Genomic DNA, 13,210 nt, shown 5'->3' with positions numbered 1-13,210 from the left:
AGTGACAAATCAGGGCATTTGTAGTCTACAGATATTCTCTGAACCCCACTGTCTCCACGAATCACTCAAACTCCAGTCTCAATCAGTTCTCTTTCTATGGTTTACTTCACTTCAGCTCTGCTCAAATCCATCATGTCAATTTAAAATAATCCTAAAAAGAACACTCGTGCTTGCAGCCTAATAAAAGACTGACTCACGGCAGAAACCAAAGGTGGCTTTGAAGGATAAGAAAAGAAAAAGATCAATAATGCAGTAATCTTGATTTTAAAAATGCCTCTTCATCTAAATACAGTGCTTCAGACATCTGCTGTCTGTGTTCTCCCTCCATGGGAGTGGCTTCTCAAGGTCTCAAGTATATACAAACACACCGTACATATGCCTGCACGCACGCACACACACACACACACACACACACACACACACACACACACAAACACAATGTCGTCTTCCTGGGTGCTAATCTGTGTGCTGTGTGCCATGTGCCGCGCCTGTGACAGAACGAAGTCCTCGACTCCCTCTAAAGCTCCCAAAGTTGAGCCGCAGCCAGTCAGGCTAATCTGCAGACGTTGAGTGATGTAGACGTACAGTATGTACGCCAAACATGACATTCCAATAGAGTCCTTCCCTTCCCGCTGCTCCAAGCTCCAACATAGACGTGTTGGAAATGACACAAGCAGCAGGCAAGCTCAGCATTGTCTCACCATGACCTCAGTAAGTGAATGGAAGTGAACAGTGGGACAGGACAGACAGCTCCTATAACTGTCACTTTAAACTAAATATCCAGGATGAGTTGGGAGGATTGCCCTGGTTTTTTTTTTTTTGGTTTTTTTTTTTATATGATTCAAGGAAGAGTGTGTGTGTATATGTGAGTTTTTGAGCCGCGGGGGCTTAGCGCCTTTGTTCAAAATGCAGAATGCTTCACAATTTTAGGTAAGAACATCAAAACCTACTGACAGATCAAGTGTCGTTTTTATTTCAGTAAAAGTGTATTTATTAACGTTGGAAGTTGATCTTCTTCCCTGCTGAGCAAAATGATGAATGACAATATACAAAATACCCTCTCGGCCTAGCAAGCCCTAAAGCAAGACTTCACAGCACTTTGGTCTGATGAAGGCCGTTCTCCTGTCGTTAAAAAGCAGTTTCAGTAGACTGGTCATTAAAATGTGGCAAGCAGTGGCTGACATGTCCATCCAGAGGCATGCTACTCGCCTCATCATGTTCTTTAATCATCGGACGGAAAGAGAGCAGCCCACACCGGGGTCACTTTCAACGAGCTGCTCTCCGAACGGTCTGAAGAGAGTCCAATTAAATCCTACATTTTCTGACCCAGGAGCAACTACGTAATGAAATCTGACGGCCACTGCTGGATGGACAGAGCAGAAAGAGAGCGGGAGCGACTGGCAGCCGGCTTCCTCCAACTTCCACACAGTCACATGCATGCATATTACTTTATGCACCCATGCACATCCCAAAAAAACAGACATAGCTTTCTCCCCAGGCCACTGCTGCAAATACTGTGTTCTTATTTAACTTGGTTGGTTAAATAAGCATGCAGGGGGAAAGGGACAGGACTGGGACCAAGCTTCCAGATTCATATACAGGCAGGAGGGAGGGATACTGGGAGCAACAATGTCAGGATTCTTAATCCCCAGGACACTGGAGTTATCAATCTCCTGTAAATGTCAGGCACTAGGATATGCCCTCATGAATGATGGATATCTGCCTTGTTTGTTTTTTTCATCTTCTCTACATTGTATTATTGAGTGAGCACCACCAAGGGCTTAGAGTCTATCTTGAGAGGTAATACTCCCTCCTTACTGTGGCAGCAATACCTGAATCCCAATGACCTGAGTGGAGAGGGTGCAGCAGAGGCAGGTGTTCCTCTTTGTACCACACACGTCGTCATGCAAAAGTCAGTGCCACCCAAAATATTCATACACATGGATGCACTGCCGATATGCCTGATTTAGAGGTTTGCAAACTTCTGATGTTGGAGACACACTTTACACCCCGCCCCCCTATGATAAAGGCCTGAAGGCTGCAGAGAGGAGATCACAGCCTTCAAGCAAGTTCACCTTTATGCCATTATTTTCCATTGCCTTGCTTCAATAGAAGTAGCAATTAAGTGCCACTTTGCTGAAGACCCCCTGGGAACACTAAGCCTGAAGACCTCACTCTGGTCTAAAAGTATGATAAAAATGTTTGAATCAAAGTGACAGTTATGTACTTTGTCTTTTCCGACCACATGTCCTCCACAGACATTCATTTCCCAAAGCAACTGGCTTTTTCCTCTTAGAAAACAAGCTGTCATTAAATGACTGCATCACTTTGAAAGACTGAATAAATATCACACAAAAAGTAATATCCTCCGGGGAACATGGAGGATGGGTAAAAATGTAAAAAAGGAAGAAGGCCTGAGGTCGGAGTGGACTCTCTGCGGGGCACCAGGGACAGACTCGTCGGTCCCTCCAAACTGCCCCACTTGGCTCTGGCTCAGGGGAAACGAGCTGCGAGAGATTCTCACAGAAGCATCTGTTCATGTGTGGCGCGAAGTTTCATTTCCGAGGGAGAGGGTTGATTAATTAATTACTATTTACTGATCAACATTTTTTTTTTTAACAGCTGGGCTTCTAATGAGTCGTGCATTGCATGTGTTCAAACGGCTCCTAAACGCCGTCACAGCTGGAGAGAAAACACCGGCTCTTCGTGATTCAGTGAATTCAGACCTGAGCAGGCACAAGTTCATCCCGCAGGCTATATCCCCACTGCAGGCTGCCCGGGGGGGGGTCAAGGATCAACTTAATAAAGTTCAGGTGCGGGGAAGTCTCACTGACATGTTTAATAAGGGGGGGAACAGTTGCAAGAGAATGCCAACGTGTGTGTGATGTGAAGCCTAGTGAGGAAACTATAGGGGCTTCGTGCAAACAGGCAGAGTAACGGAAACGCTCCCACATAAACATTCAGCATGGCAGAGGAGCCACCGGGCCTGTGTGATGACTCCCCGGCGCCGTGCCGAGCCGGTGTCCCTCTCTCTTACCTTGAGCTCCCGTGGAGTGGATGAGTAAGGAGAAAAATAAAATCCATGTGGCGCGCCACATCGATCTGCTCCAGGAGTCCTCCAACATGGTCCCAACCCGTGCGGAGTGGACAACAACAAGTGCCCGGTGAGCCCTGAGGCTTGACGCCGCTGTGTCCCTTGTTCCGGTGTCGGTTCTGCTGTTGTCTGCCCTCCCGTCGTGTCTGTGCGTGTCTGTGTGCGGGAACCTGCCACCAGAGCCACCCGAGCCGGGCGCAGCGCACCGAGCTCAGAGCGCAAACTGAAGAAGAGCCAGAGGAAAGGAGCCGCTGCTGCAGCCCGTCGCCACCAACAAGAGTCTGTTTGTTTTACTACTCAGATTCGCTAGTTCCACACGCCAGCGAGGTGCTTTCCTCCAAGTGTCGAAGCAGCCCGAGTTGGTTTCTTTGAAATACTGAGCGGAACTCAGGCGGATGAATCCAGGTTAAGTCCCAATCCGGTCCGTTCCCGCTGCACCTGTGTGAGGCGGAGCGGCGGCTCCTACTTCTTCATCCACACTTCTCGCGTCCTTGAGATGCTGTGTTGTTCTTCTGAAACTTCAGCCCCCCGGTCTGTCCGCAGCCCCCTCTGCCCGACCGGTCCCAGTTTCCCCCCTCCCCAAAGGAGCGAACAGACTTTTCCTCGAATCCTCTTTGGAGAGAAGCGCCGGATCCGGAGCGCAAACACACACACACACACACACATATACACACACACACGCCTCCCCCAGTAAAGTTCCTGCCCACAGCGCTCTGTCAAGGTCGGCGGCTCAGTTTGACGGGAGCTCTGAGGGGAAGTTCAGCAGCTCGGAGAGCAGAGCATGAGGGCGACGGGAAGGGAGGAACTTGCATGCAGTGGTGCCTGCCGCGGAGGAGAGCCCGGCTGCCGTGTGCGTCGGATGAGGACGAGTCCCGGGTTCTTTATGAGGAAACATGAGGCGGTGATGCGCTGGCGGCGCAGCGCAGGTCGCCACCAAGCGGCCGAGCGCGGAACCGCACTCCCCGTGACAGCACCGCCGAGCAGAGGATTTTCAGGAGAGGCTTTCATTGCTTTCCACATCACAAAAAGGTGGAATGAATATAGGCCTTTGTTAAAATGATTTAAGGAACACGTGTTCTGCTTGTTTTTGCCGGGGTTTGGAGAGAGTTGGGTGATTAGGGAGCCCGAGGAGAAATCGTGATATTCCTGGAGAGATTTATAATGTGTCTGGGTTCATTGACCTTCTATCCCCCATAGCATCATTAGAGGGGGGGTTATATTTTGGCTGCATTTTAATACTTTCAGGAATGACACACTCCACAGCTTTTTTTTTTTTAGGTGAGGCTGTGGAGTGTAAATCCCCATACTGTTTGGGGATTGCATGAGATGAATAGGAAAAATGCTGAAGTCTTTACACAGCCAGGACTGAAACTGCTGCCTCTTATCTGCCTGTGTAGGAGAAAAAGGAGGACCAGGAGGAGGAGAGGGTGAGAATGACTGAGTGGAGGACAGACGGAAAAGAGAGAGAGAACGAAAAAAGGAGGGGGGTGGGGAGGGGGGTTAGAGAGTGACTGAGCAAATGCCGTTTCCAAAATGACAGTATCAGGAAAGTAGAGGCCGAGGGAGAGAATGAGAGAGCATGACTGAGCAAATGTTCCTGTCTTGGAAATGACAGTGGCTTGCCAGGAGAAAGCAGGAGTGCTTAATGTTTGTAATGTTTTTGCGAATGGTGAGTCCCATCTAAGCCACCACAGGGCAGCCAGGAAATAATGCACCATGGTAATAGCCTCTGTTGTTTCTCAGCATGACTTTCAGACTCCTGTTGGCTTTCCTCCCCCTGATCCAAAAAATGTGATACCTTGAGCAGAAGTTAATAATAAGAGAGTTAACATCAGGAAAACCAAGACAGAGTGCTTCCTTGGCCACCCCCAGGGCTCCTCGGGGGCCCGATTATGGTTTTTCATAGTACTTACTGTGACTGAACTCAGCAAGAGGATAATTTAGAAAATCCCTGGACACAGTATTTTGAGCCGCAGCTTTCTGCACACAAACAAACAGCAAAACCATTTGTTTGTGTGCCCCACCACTCCCGTCCGACTACCCCCAACCCTTCCCCTACAGCTGCCAACGCCGCCAGGTGTTAGCTCATCATGTTGTTGAGCAATGGCTGACTGTGATCACAGGTGCTAAAGCAGCTTCCTGCAAGCTATATTCACTTCAGCCCGAGACACACTCTTTCTTTCTGGCCCTAGAATTAACCACACAACTGGTGATAATGAGTCAGAGTTATCTGCAGCAGACTGCAATTATTTCAAGTTATTCTGACATTTGCCCAGGGCATCCATATTTAAGACCCTAAACCAGACCACTGGATGCCATTTTTGGTACAGCAGGGAAGACAGAAAAGAGGCCAAAGAAATCTGGAAGTAATTGGAGAAAACACATGTACTTCCCCTCAAAGGACCATACCGGTGTGGGTGCAAGTTTTTTGCTCTCTTTAAATAACTTTATTTTGCTGTCCATTTTCAAATGCAGGCCACACAGATTTGGATGTGTTTTTTCTCAATGTTCCTGGCAGACACTGGTTTCAACTGATTTCTGTATGCAGATCAGTTTAAAGAGTCTGTTAATACATTTTCAGACAAGAAAAGAGTGGAAGTCAATGGCTGCCTGGATTTGGTAAAGATGTAGATTCCTAAAAGACAGTGTCATGGTTTGCAGAAAGATTAGCTGTGATTTAAACCATACGCATTTTGGAACAAATTGGCCAAAAGCTGGCTTAAACATATTTATACCTACTACTGTTACCACAACCTCTAAAAACCTCTTATCTATCCAAAATCCTGGTTCAGACCTTCCCAAAAAGCACAATTTTCATTCAGACTCTTGAATTTTATACCATGAAGTGAAGTATTGACAGCAAAATTCAGCTCTCAGCTTCATTTCTATCAACAAAGTAAGAGAGACACACAGAGGTAAAACTCACCCAGCATCTTCTGAGGCCTTGAGCAGAGCAACATAGAGGAGGAGAGAAGAGGAGGAGAGGCGTCTTTGAACAACAAAGGGCATCAGTGTTTGAAATCATCCGAGATGCGCTCAGACCAAAGCCCCAATCAACAACTCAGACCTTCACCTGCGTTTGCTTGTGAGGATTTTACCTGAGATAACATAAGCTCACAAAACCCACATACACATAAACATACAATAGCCTGCAAAAGGGAAATGATATCAGACAAATTGTCTGCCCAGAAGGAAAGACAGAGGTCAGAACTCCAAGAGAAAGACAGACCTGAGGGAGTGCTTCAGAGAGATCTGTGAAGTTCATCTCCTCCACACACACACACACAACCATCACTCTGATGAACTGACGCACAACTGACCCCAATGATAACTTGAGGGTAGTGCTGGATGCATTAACCTTCAATAATAATTTACTGCGGGGCAGTATGGGCATGAAAAAGCTGAAGTAGAGGAGAAGATGCAGGTCTTGTCATTAGATGAAGGGCTCACCACTATTTATCAAACATTTCTCACACCATTAACATTTCTCTGCCAATTAGCGCCCATTTAAGGAGAGGCATCAAAGGAACAGGGATCTTCTTAACCAAAATGAATGCTCCATCCTCTCTTCCACCGCTCTGACCAATCTCACTGGAGGTTTAATGAATCGGAACAAGCAGGGGGATAATGGGAAAGGGAGCTTGGTGGGAGGCCGATGGGGTGATGAGCGTTGCTTATTACCTCCAAGGCCAATTACAATAAAGATCTGTCATAGTCTAAGTCTGATAGAGAAAGAGTCAGGTCTCCTGTGGAGCTCAGCTGACCATCATGAACAACCCCAGTCAACAAACACACTGACCTGAACACAGCTGTATTTCTAAGGATATTTATACAGCGTTGTTCATTCACAGGTTTAGGCCAGTTTACTTCTTTTTCTTATAAGAACATTAGTATGAACAGGGTTAGCTGTAAGCAACTTACTCTACCTCCACCTCCTTTTTTTGTAGTTTTTAACTATTAAAAATTAAACAGTGGGTTTAATGTTTGAAAAGAGACAGAAAATAAAATTTCTGCAATACTGGAGGGTAAAGGTGAATATACATGTATGCACCACTTGTTGTCCAACAAACTTCCTATTTAATTACTGTTGGGTTTTGTAGTAACATAGAATAATATAGTAGTAGTAGTCATAGAAAAATGATATCCTGGGCTCAGTATGCTCAACAACTAAAGTGGGTAGCCTTGAAGAATGCTGTCTTTGGTGCAGCACCTCCAAGGTCATGGTGCTTAGCTGTCATATTCACAGCATGGAAGCTAAATTGCATTGAATTTGTTTTTTTTTTTTAAAGAGAGACATTTGAAAACCCTGATAGACAGTCTAATTTATGTAAGGATCTTTAATCATAGGCATTTTGGCAGATGGAGATGAGTAAAAGAAAAATCCAACAGTATTCATCAAAGAGAGAGCATGAGATGAGTCAAAAAAAAAAAAAAAAACAGTGAGAGGAAAGAGGAGCAAATCTGTTTGTGTAAGTGAGACAGATGGTCAAAAGAGAAAAGAAATATGTTCAGCGGAACTGCACCAACCTTGGCAAAGGAAGGCCTATAATGTGGAAAGGAAAGTAGAGAGGTTAGGTGCAAGAGTTGGGAGAGAAAGAAAGAAAAGTGTTTTAGGGAGCAAAGTGATTTGAAATACAAACACAAGAAACAGGGGAAGTGCACTGACAACACATCAGTCTGCCTTTTGTTTTTGATTTGCCATTTCACCAGCTTCATTCCAAATATCACACTCGCCCCACTTTATACACACACACATACGCTAAAAAGCCCAAATGTTTTTTTATGAATCTGAGGACACTGATATATTCATACAGCACTAGAGTGTAAATGAAAGTAGAGATACCAGAAATGGTTCCAATACTGCCTAAAATACTGGATCATGTATGTAAGGCTATGCGCTGATACAATACCATGTGATTTATTCATAAATGTTTATCATTTCCTGACCTGGGTTACAAAATTGCAATCCTGGAAACGCTCTTAAACAGCAGCCCACACAGGAAGTCTCGCAGCCACTGGCAACTATTCTCTTAGAGTGGCAAAGAAGAACTGATTTCCAATAAATAGTGTAACCGTAGACTTACACTTGCAATGGTTATGGCCATGTTGTGTTTATAACACAAGGGGTTATAATGCATCCTCTGAGCAGCACCACATCTTCAGAGCAGATTGGAGGCTACAGTGAGTCACTATCGGAAAGAGACGAGACGGGCCGCGGGCTAGCTGGTTAGCATGCTAACTTTGATAGAAGACAGATGTGATAGAGACGAGTTAACATTTTTGGTGTTCTTGGTGAGTAAAGGAATGAAGTCTGATGATGAACTCACACTGTTTCTTCTAGACTGGTACTGTAAGTGTACAGCTGTTAATGCTAATGTTAGCTATGTAGCTCCTTTTATTTCGAGCAATGGCACCTGTGTTAGGACAACTAGTGCAGGAATTTTCATATATTCCTGATTTACTCTGTTTTTTTAATGACTGAGTCAAATTACTGTACATAATAAAAAAAGATTCTGTGGCATTCATGTATTTGTTCATGTTTTACAAAGGGTTTACCCTGAGCCATGCTATACAGCAATGATAGCAATAATGTGACATCCATACAGGGATAGTAGTATACAGCTGTTCTTTATTTTTTAATGCAATGGTTCTCAGTATTGGCAGATATACAAGTTCAGGCATTGGAATCGGTATTGGGAAGGAAGAAAGTGGTGTCAGAACATCTCTATGCAGCACCTGACCAGCGATTGCATCTGACTGCATCACCCTCTGATTCACATATGCACCTCACTCCTTTTCTCTCACATTCAAGAAACTGCAAAATAAATCATGAAGCTCTGAGCAACATCCTAGGTTAGCTTAAAGGGTTGTTTCAAACAATTTCTCCTCCAAAAAACATATTTTGTTTCTCCCCAAATACAGTGATGGCAAAGCTGGAACTTATGAAACTAAAAACCACAATTTACACTTCTTTTTTTTTTGTCGTTTGTTCATTTGGTAGAACTCCAGAAAATAACTGTTCACACTGAGGTCTGCAGATTATCCAGAGCAACATGGATAGTTGTGAATCAATAGGAAGACCCAGGGTGAGATTGATAAATTATGTGTATACACAAAAACCATAAATACATAATTTCCCACACATGTAAACAGTATTGTACATGTGGTGACAGTCCATCTGCTGAACTGTTGATGGACTTGAACCTTTTCACCAATTATCTGGGAGTTAGTTCTCATAGACAATTAAAGTGTGTTTCGGTGGCAGGCAGTGGCTTTTTTGTTTTTGTTTTTCCCAAGAGTGTAATAATGGTGTTTGTTGTTGCAGGAGCACTCCAAATCAGAATCATGTTTTATTTTTTCATGTTGCAGTGCAAGAATCTGAAGATGCTTTTCAGACTGTGGCAGCATTTTAATGACTCTTAGCGAAAAGCTGACACAGTGTGTGCTAAAGATGGTGTGTACAGACTGTGTACAAACGATATGCTGTACACTATATCTCACAGTGAATGGCTCATTGAACTTCTCAGGGTTAACCACACATTTCTCTATCAGGTCTGCATTATAGCAGGTGGTGTATGTTGGTTTCTCTATGAGCCTTTACAGTCAATTAGGAAATAACCTCCCTTATTAATTCTTGTAGAGAACTGGAGCATTAGAAATGTAAATGAATAAGCTGTGAGAGATTCTATGGCACAGTACAAGACGATGCTTGAAAATGTATCTGCCCTAACACCTGCTAAAGGCCAAAACAGGCTTTAATTCAAATAAGTCCAAGCATCAGAAGAAACTAGCGGATCATTCTCTATCTGGCTATGGATTCAAAATTTTGGGGCTTTCTTTGGGCAAGGTTTTTTCCAAGCATGTCGAAGGGTATGAATAAATGTTTGTAATACACACAGGAGCTCGCACAGATGCATAAACGTGCATCACACAAGCATGTACGGACAAAAAAGCAAACAGCCGTGACTGCGACTGACAGATTGCCTACAGTGGCGCTGCCACCATATAGCTCGAGAATCCTCCTCCACCTTTATTACTGGCTGGGGAAAATGAATATAAAGCCACGTCAAGCTGAAATAGAGCATCATTCTTTTAGTCCTGATTGAATTCTGGGCCATAAGCCCATCTGACAGATCTGAACTGTCACTCTGTGTGGCCCAGACATTCTGCCTAAAACCTGCTCTGTGATGAAAAGTTGCTGCCATCTGGCATGAAAAGAATCACTGACACCATCTGACTCAGAAGTGGTTTCACCGTAGCCCTTATTTGCAAGGCATTAGAGCTCTGCCTTTAGTTTGTAACACAAGTACATATATGTAAATAGATACAATACAAACACTCTAAGGCATTTACAGATGGAAATGAGGGCACGTGCATCAGAACTAACATAAATAACCACATGGACACACTCAGCCCCCACTGGGTTCATTTCTTGGGGAACCTTGGATCAAACGTCAGTCGATGCAGAGCAGTAATTGGTGCAGACGTAAAACCTTGGGCACCTACATCAGATGGAGCATTGATGTTTCTCCACCCACTGATATACGTTTAGGTCAATGCATGTGTCATCGAGCCTAGAGCCAGAAAAAGCATTCGCTGCCCAGCTCGCTGCTAAAATGGCAATATGCTGCTCTGGCCTCCGTGGTGGAGATTTGACCCTCACGCACCCGGCGTGTTGATGGCAGTGGTGGGTGCTAAGCTGCTGGAGATTTATTCAATTTCCTCTCCTTGTCTCTGGAAGAAGACTTATGAGATATGGTAAGATGTCCTGAAAGAGGTAACAATTTAATTTTTGAATTTTGTTTGCGCTCAGATTGTTACATGTCAAACATGTTGTGGTGACAATGCGTTAAGCTGTTGTGTCTATTAGATATTTCAAATTTTGGGGTGTTTTTGAAGGTTAACCATATCTAATGCAATGTTATTTCCTTCTACGAGTCCCTGTGGGCAGTGTGAGATGAAGTACACACAGACAACTAACAATACTTAATGTTTGCCAGTTTGTACACGTATATAAGTAGCTATTACCTTTTCAAATTCATCCCCAGACCTGCCCCTGTCATATTTAATGGTGCGTGGAGAGATTTTTTTTTTTCTTCCGTGTACCTTCAGGGAGATAATGACACTCTGTCAGGAAGTGGAGGAGCAAGGACGCATGATGGATTCAGTGTTGGACTTCTTCTGTACCAAGCATTTGTACTTGTTGCCACTTTTTGCTATAGAGCTGTTTTGAAAGCGTGGCAGCCTTGTCTTAATTATGTGTGTTTTGAATGCACTGAAGTCATGTACATTAACACTCAGGGTCTGTCATTCAGTTTGGACCTGTATTTGAATTCTGTCTGGCCTTGCCCTTTTGCCCATATTATGCTCTAGCGCATAGATTTTTGATGATTATCAACACAGTTTTTCTTGTCCACCATCTGGTAATTCAATAAAATATTTTTGAATTAACCTGCCTACACAGCATTACCTAAAGGGCCCTTAAATGTCACCATATCCAGAAAATAAGTTGAAAACAGCTCGTCAAAGGCTGGTTGGAAATGTTTTTTTTTTTTTGTTTTTTTTAGGACATCCTTCAGGGCATCTAAAATACTGTATTTGGTTTCTCTAAAAGTAAAAATAGAAAAAAAAGAAAAAAAAACAGCAGTGAATTTCACAGGGTAGAAATTGCAGTGTGGGAAATCAGGCTGATTTTCATCACTGCTGGAAGAATCCTTCAAGGAGCATGAAGAGGAATTGAGTTCAAATTAGATAAAAACAAATGTATTATGAAATCTTGAGTGAGCACAATGCAAGTTTCTCTCAAGAAATAAGCATTTCTGGAAGGTCTAATTTCTTAAATTATTATTCACTGACAATCATAAGAACCCCTGCTGCTCTCATCTCAGCAAATCTCATTAATCCTAATCCATATCAAGATTTTGATATTTTTCCTCTTCTAAAATCAGGCGAGGTTTAGCAACACTGCAAATATTAAATGATATAAAATGCACCCTGCTGTTCAGCAGTCCAGCACACTCCATCTTCCCTCGTCTGCTTCTGTTCTACAGCACTTCACACAATGGCAGACTAGTTGTGTTGAGGAAGAGCTGAGAAGAAACACTTAAGTTCATCTTTATTTAGCCATGCTGTATGTGCACCATGTGTCCAGCCATGGGGGTGGATTGTTGTGGCACTGAAGGAGAGCTGCAGGAGACAGTCAGTATTCTCATTTGAGGCAAACAAATCCATTTCCCTCCACCCAGGCAGAGTGTAGATCCGGCTCAAGATGTCGATGTGCACATGTCACTCTCCTGGGGACAGCCATGAATCGCCGTGACACCAGCACTGATGTTATGAATGTCACGGACACAGGGACCTTTCACGTGGCAAAAGACCTTTTTGGCCAATATCCACAGATTGTCTGCTACCTACCACAGTGACCTTGACCATGCCTCCGTGTGCTTGTTGTTGCAGGGCTCTATAGTACAGCTCTCACTCTGAAGCAACACAGCCTTACCAGTCTGGAAATGTTGGACAACCAGGACAGAAACCCTTAAATCCACTGTAAGTATCTTGCAAGGCTCAAAGGGAAGATGCTAGTCAATCCTGGCACCACAAACCCATCTTAGACTTGTTGAACCTGTCGGATAAATTACATATCTGTGCTCACATAGCCTGGCATGCATTGTAACATAGTTCAGATCTCATATCTCAAATGTTTTTTGGAGACAAGACCATGACAGAAATAGACATCCATTCCCTTTCCTCTGTTGGAATTACTGAAATAGCTGCCTGAGCCTCGGTTTCACATTTCACTAAAAAGAGAGCTCAGTTTCTCTGGTGATGACAGAACAGAATTGTTGGGCAGTCAAAAGGTAAAGCGCCCACAGTCAGCTGATTGAGCTGGAAGCAGGCGAAAGAAGCACAATAAAGGAGAGCTCATGAAAAGTTCATTTACCTGAGCTGAACATGACCAGTTAGCCGTGCTTGACTGAAACATGCTTTCAGATACATGCAAAGGAGACAGTCAGTCATCTCATGCGTCTGTGCTGTGATGTGATGTTCATTACCAAGAGTAAAACATGAAGTAAAAATTAACCTTTTAAAGAATCAACAAGACATGTTTTAACCTCT

At 43.9% G+C, this 13,210-nt stretch overlaps 2 protein-coding genes across 15 annotated transcripts in view; one reads left to right on the top strand and one right to left on the bottom strand.

Moving 5' to 3' along the window:
• Positions 1-4,032, bottom strand: part of sdk2b (sidekick cell adhesion molecule 2b) — a 253,404-nt gene extending 249,372 nt beyond the window's left edge. For 3 of the 6 annotated variants that reach the window (XM_071462772.1, XM_071462775.1, XM_071462773.1), the window contains exon 1: positions 3,038-4,031. In XM_071462772.1, the coding sequence (XP_071318873.1) occupies positions 3,038-3,125 (88 nt within the window). In that variant the 5' untranslated portion in view covers positions 3,126-4,031. Of the gene's footprint in view, positions 1-3,037 lie in introns of all 6 variants that reach the window. The other 3 variants (XM_071462777.1, XM_071462778.1, XM_071462774.1) reach the window with 2 other exon arrangements.
• The window catches only part of rpl38 (ribosomal protein L38), a 374,880-nt gene that overhangs the window by 177,443 nt on the left and 184,227 nt on the right, over positions 1-13,210 (top strand). The window contains exon 1 of one of the 9 annotated variants that reach the window (XM_071462792.1): positions 6,421-6,430. The exons of the other annotated variants lie outside the window; for them this stretch is intronic. The gene's annotated coding sequence lies outside the window, so the exon portion shown is untranslated. Of the gene's footprint in view, positions 1-6,420; positions 6,431-13,210 lie in introns of those variants that run through there. 9 annotated transcript variants of the gene reach the window in all.

This window comes from Trachinotus anak, unplaced genomic scaffold (genome assembly GCF_046630095.1).
Source record: "Trachinotus anak isolate AG129_WGS33_773 ecotype Australia unplaced genomic scaffold, CSIRO_AGI_Tana_v1 ptg000025l, whole genome shotgun sequence".
Lineage (NCBI taxonomy): Eukaryota > Metazoa > Chordata > Actinopteri > Carangiformes > Carangidae > Trachinotus > Trachinotus anak.
The sequence above is the reverse complement of the archived record's forward strand: the minus strand, read 5'-3'. Positions and strand labels throughout refer to the sequence as shown.